The sequence below is a fragment of the Lactuca sativa genome, chromosome 5 (assembly GCF_002870075.4).
Source record: "Lactuca sativa cultivar Salinas chromosome 5, Lsat_Salinas_v11, whole genome shotgun sequence".
Taxonomy (NCBI): Eukaryota; Viridiplantae; Streptophyta; class Magnoliopsida; order Asterales; family Asteraceae; genus Lactuca; species Lactuca sativa.
This window is the reverse complement of record NC_056627.2, coordinates 309,126,007-309,130,093: the sequence shown is the minus strand read 5'-3', so window position 1 is coordinate 309,130,093 and position 4,087 is coordinate 309,126,007. Positions and strand designations below refer to the sequence as shown.

General features: G+C 38.2%; 1 protein-coding gene across 1 annotated transcript; it reads right to left on the bottom strand.

The window, feature by feature from the left end:
* Positions 1-232: 232 nt before the first annotated feature.
* Positions 233-3,675, bottom strand: LOC128126075 (uncharacterized mitochondrial protein AtMg00810-like). Its single transcript, XM_052763805.1, has 3 exons — positions 2,973-3,675; positions 2,764-2,924; positions 233-529 (listed from the first exon to the last, which is right to left on the bottom strand). The coding sequence occupies exons 1-3, from the start codon at positions 3,673-3,675 to the stop codon at positions 233-235; spliced, it is 1,161 nt and encodes a 386-aa protein (XP_052619765.1).
* Positions 3,676-4,087: the final 412 nt, after the last annotated feature.

The following is a 4,087-nucleotide window of genomic DNA, read 5'->3' as shown; positions in this document are numbered from 1 at the left end:
AGAAGTTGAACTCAAATCCTACAGCTAAGGCTGTGATTGCTCCTGTGTTAGCCAGGGAGATTTCATTTGCACCTGATCTCCTGCTGGAAATACAACTTACAAATACATGGGCCAGATATTTTCAACAAGGAGGAAGCAACTTCTTGATGGTAGGGGGAAAAGTTCCCTCGTACCCCATGTGTTCTAAGACATCCTGGGTTTGATGAATGTCAATCTCCATAGTGTACTCAGATCAGTCGTCTATTTGGAGAGATTCCCGAATGATGCTCTCTGTTACTTGAACTTTCTTTTCTTCAATTTTTGCTTCAATGAACTTTTCACCCTGATTATTCTTTTTCACAACTGCGCTCCTCCAGAAAGCCTTGATCAGATTCTGGTAGATTGCAGGGCATGTGGTTAAAGCATGGACCAGGCAAGACTTCTTCAAACCATCAACAGTAAACTTTAAGTCATTGTGAGCTGCAGGAGGGTCTTCGAGAAAAATGGCAGAGTTGTGGACCTTAGCAAATTCCATGTCTCCTATCTTAATCTGAAAATAAACACAAGAATCATTAGAGCAAAATTAATTTTGGAAATGGTGCAACCGCACTCAAAAGTGCGCACAGCCGCACACATGCAAGTGTGCAGCCGCAATCACACACGCTCAACCGTTCACAGATCAATGTAGCTGCACACGCCTGTGTGCGGCCACACACATCGTATGCGGTCGCACTGACATACGAAACGTTTGATTCTTCAATACAACAGCAAATGATGATCGATTTTAATAAAAAAATTCATTATTAGAGACGTGTTCATGAGAATTACCAGGTATGTGCTTTGATTTCAAGAAAAATAATGGAATATTCAAAATGTTGGAGAGAGAGAAAGTTGTGTGTGTGCGGTTGAGAGAAAAACAAATGGAAACAATGTCGGTGATGTCTTCACCGCACACACCCTTTATATACACAAAATATTTTTATTTTCTCCCCTTCAATCTTTTCATAATTAAAACCGATACCCATACTCAAGAAATTTTCAAAAACAAACCATTTTGAGGATTAAAGGACTAAAATTTATTATTCCTAAGGATTTTAAAAAATAAAAACTAAAAGAAAACTTATAACTAAGATAAAAATAAAATAATAAAATAAAATAAAATAGAACAAACGAAAATAGAATAAAATGGAAATACTATTAATGACAAAGAATTAAATTTTAATTTTAATCCTATATAAATTGTTTTAACCTTTTGAGATGAGGGATCAATGTTGTTAGACAATCGTTGTTCATTTATTAGTTCCTTCTCCTTCATGAATAGATCTGGTCAATCGCCGGTATTGTTGTCCACTTAAACACGAAAAATTTTGTGACAAGTTTGGACATGCTATAAGTGACAAGACAGATTGACCCTAAGTTACTAGATAAAATTTCTAAGGACCATCTATCTGACGACGACCAAGGATATTGTTGTCCACCTAAATTGAGCAGCGAGATCTATAGACAATCTTTTAGCGTTCAATTTTAATTGTACTAGAACATCTTTCCCACCTCCTGATATGCCCCAGTAATCAAAGACTTCCAGAGTACTCCTTACATCGGGTGAGCAGACAATCATTAGGAGAGAAGATAGATTCAGATTATTATCACTTATAGTTTTAGAGGGATTGAGAAGTAGAAGGTTGCATATGCTGTGTACCAGGTCAGATTGTTAGTCACGTAAAGGAGACAACATATGGCTAACAAATAAGAGGAATTTCATATATATATATATATATATATATATATATATATATATATATATATATATATATATATATATATATATTATGCAGAGAAATAGAGTTGCATATGTTATAGTCCAGGTCGGATCTCTTCCAATGACACAGAGGAGGCAACATATGACTAACAGTAAGAAAGAAAGAAATTGATTTTCTACAGACCTAATTCATCGGAATTTACTAGTTGCCCCATCAATACCGGAATTAAGGACAGAATCCGCACATCGTGGAAAAGTTAAACCACGGTTCCAGATACGGGTTCATTTAATGTGATGAGTAGATTCTCATATATATCTCCCTGCTCAACCTATCCAAGCGTCATATTGTCAGGATAAACGAAACTATCTAGGTCAAGATTTATCAAGTCTCTAGATTCCTTAAGTTCATCTGCACCTAGTCAAGTCCGTTAAATTCTTCGTGCCTACCAGCGCATCGAACACAAAGCCTAGACAATCCAGTCTTGGTACTTTACAAAGACTCAGATTGCCCGTTATCACTTGTTAATATCACTTCCCAAATCAAAACATAAAACACGGATATATATTTTTTTAAAGTTTTGTTTTTCTAATGTTTTTGGATTTTCTAATTTTCTGATGTTTTTGGATTTTCGAATTTTTTAATGTTTTTGGATTTTTGATTTTTCACCCCCTAAATTTGTGCATAAAATAAAATGAAAAATAATGCGCAAATTTACCCTAAATTAAACACTAAAAAATTATTCCTCAAAATGGATCATTTACAGAAAATTAACCAGCACATCGAATCGAGCTTTGTTAAACGGCTTGGTGAACAGATCCGCTACATTATTATTAGAGCGGACCTGTTCTAGCAGCAAACGCTCATAACATTCTCTATTAAAATGAATTTTGATGTCGACGTGCTTGGTTTTTGAGTGCTGGACCGGGTTTTTGGCAATTTGGATCGCAGCCTCATTCTCACAGAAAAGAGGGGTTTCTTGAAAATTCAAACCGTAGTCCAACAGCTGATGTTGGATCCAGATGACTTGAGACCAACATGCAGATGTAGCGACATACTCTCCTATTGCTATTGAGGTGGAAACGATATGCTGCTTCTTGCACTGCCATGAAACCAATCTATCACCAATAAATTGGCATCCTCCTGAAGTCAATTTTCTATCAAGATCGCACCCGCCATAGTTGCTGTCTGCAAAAGCATAAAGATCAAATTTTGGATTTTTCGAATACTAAAGACCCAGTTTTGGGCACCCTTTGAGATACCGAAAAATCCGTTTAACATCAATTAAAGGAGAGAGTTTAGGATTAGCCTGGTAGCGAGCACATTGACAGACCGCAAACATTACATCTGGGCGACTAGCAGTTAGATACATGAGAGATCCGATCATTGATCGATAATGCGTCTGATCTATGGATTCACCCTCAAGATCAAGGGTCAGAAGAGGTCTTTCTGCCATGGGTGTAAGAGCAGGTTTCACGTCTCGGAACCCGAACTTCTCCAACACATCATCCACATACTTTGCTTGATGAATAAGGATTCCGGTTGAAGATTGTTGGACTTGAAGCCCCAGAAACGTGGTCATCTCCCCAAGAGAACTCATCTCGAACCTCTTCTTCATCACTGCTTCGAACTCTTTGCAAAGTTGTTGGCTTGTCGACCCAAAAATAATGTCGTCCACATATATTTGAATAAGAATTTGATCTGGACCGACATGTTTGATGAATAAGGTTTGATCAATGCTGCCTCGGGAATAGCCGTGGTTGAGCAAATGCTGAGTTAGGGTAGCATACCAAGCTCTAGGAGCTTGATGCAGCCCATATAGAGCTTTGTCTAACTTGTAAACATGGTTGGGAAGTTTTGAGTTAATGAAACCGGGTAGTTGGTCAACGTAAATCTCCTCCTTGACCTTGCCGTACAACAAAGCCGTCTTTACATCCATTTGGTATACGGTGAAATTCATATAGGAAGCATATGCAAGGAAGATACGAATGGATTCCAATCGAGCGACCAGAGCATTAACTTCCGTATAATCAAGACCCTCAACTTGCCGAAACCTCGAACCACTAATCTCGCCTTGTTGCGCACAATTACACCTGAGTCATCTTGTTTATTTCGAAAAACCCATTGGGTGTCAAGAGATTTCTTTCCTTTTGGCAGCTCCACCAACCTCCAAACCCCGAGCTTCTCGAATTAATTAAGATCATCATGCATGGCGTCAACCCAGCTGGGCTCATTCAATGCCATTTCACCATTTTTGGGCTCAATCTGAGAAATAAAGCAAGAATAGAGACACGTATTAACATCTCCACTATGACTTCGTGTTTGAACACCGTCGCCCAGCTGGCCAATGA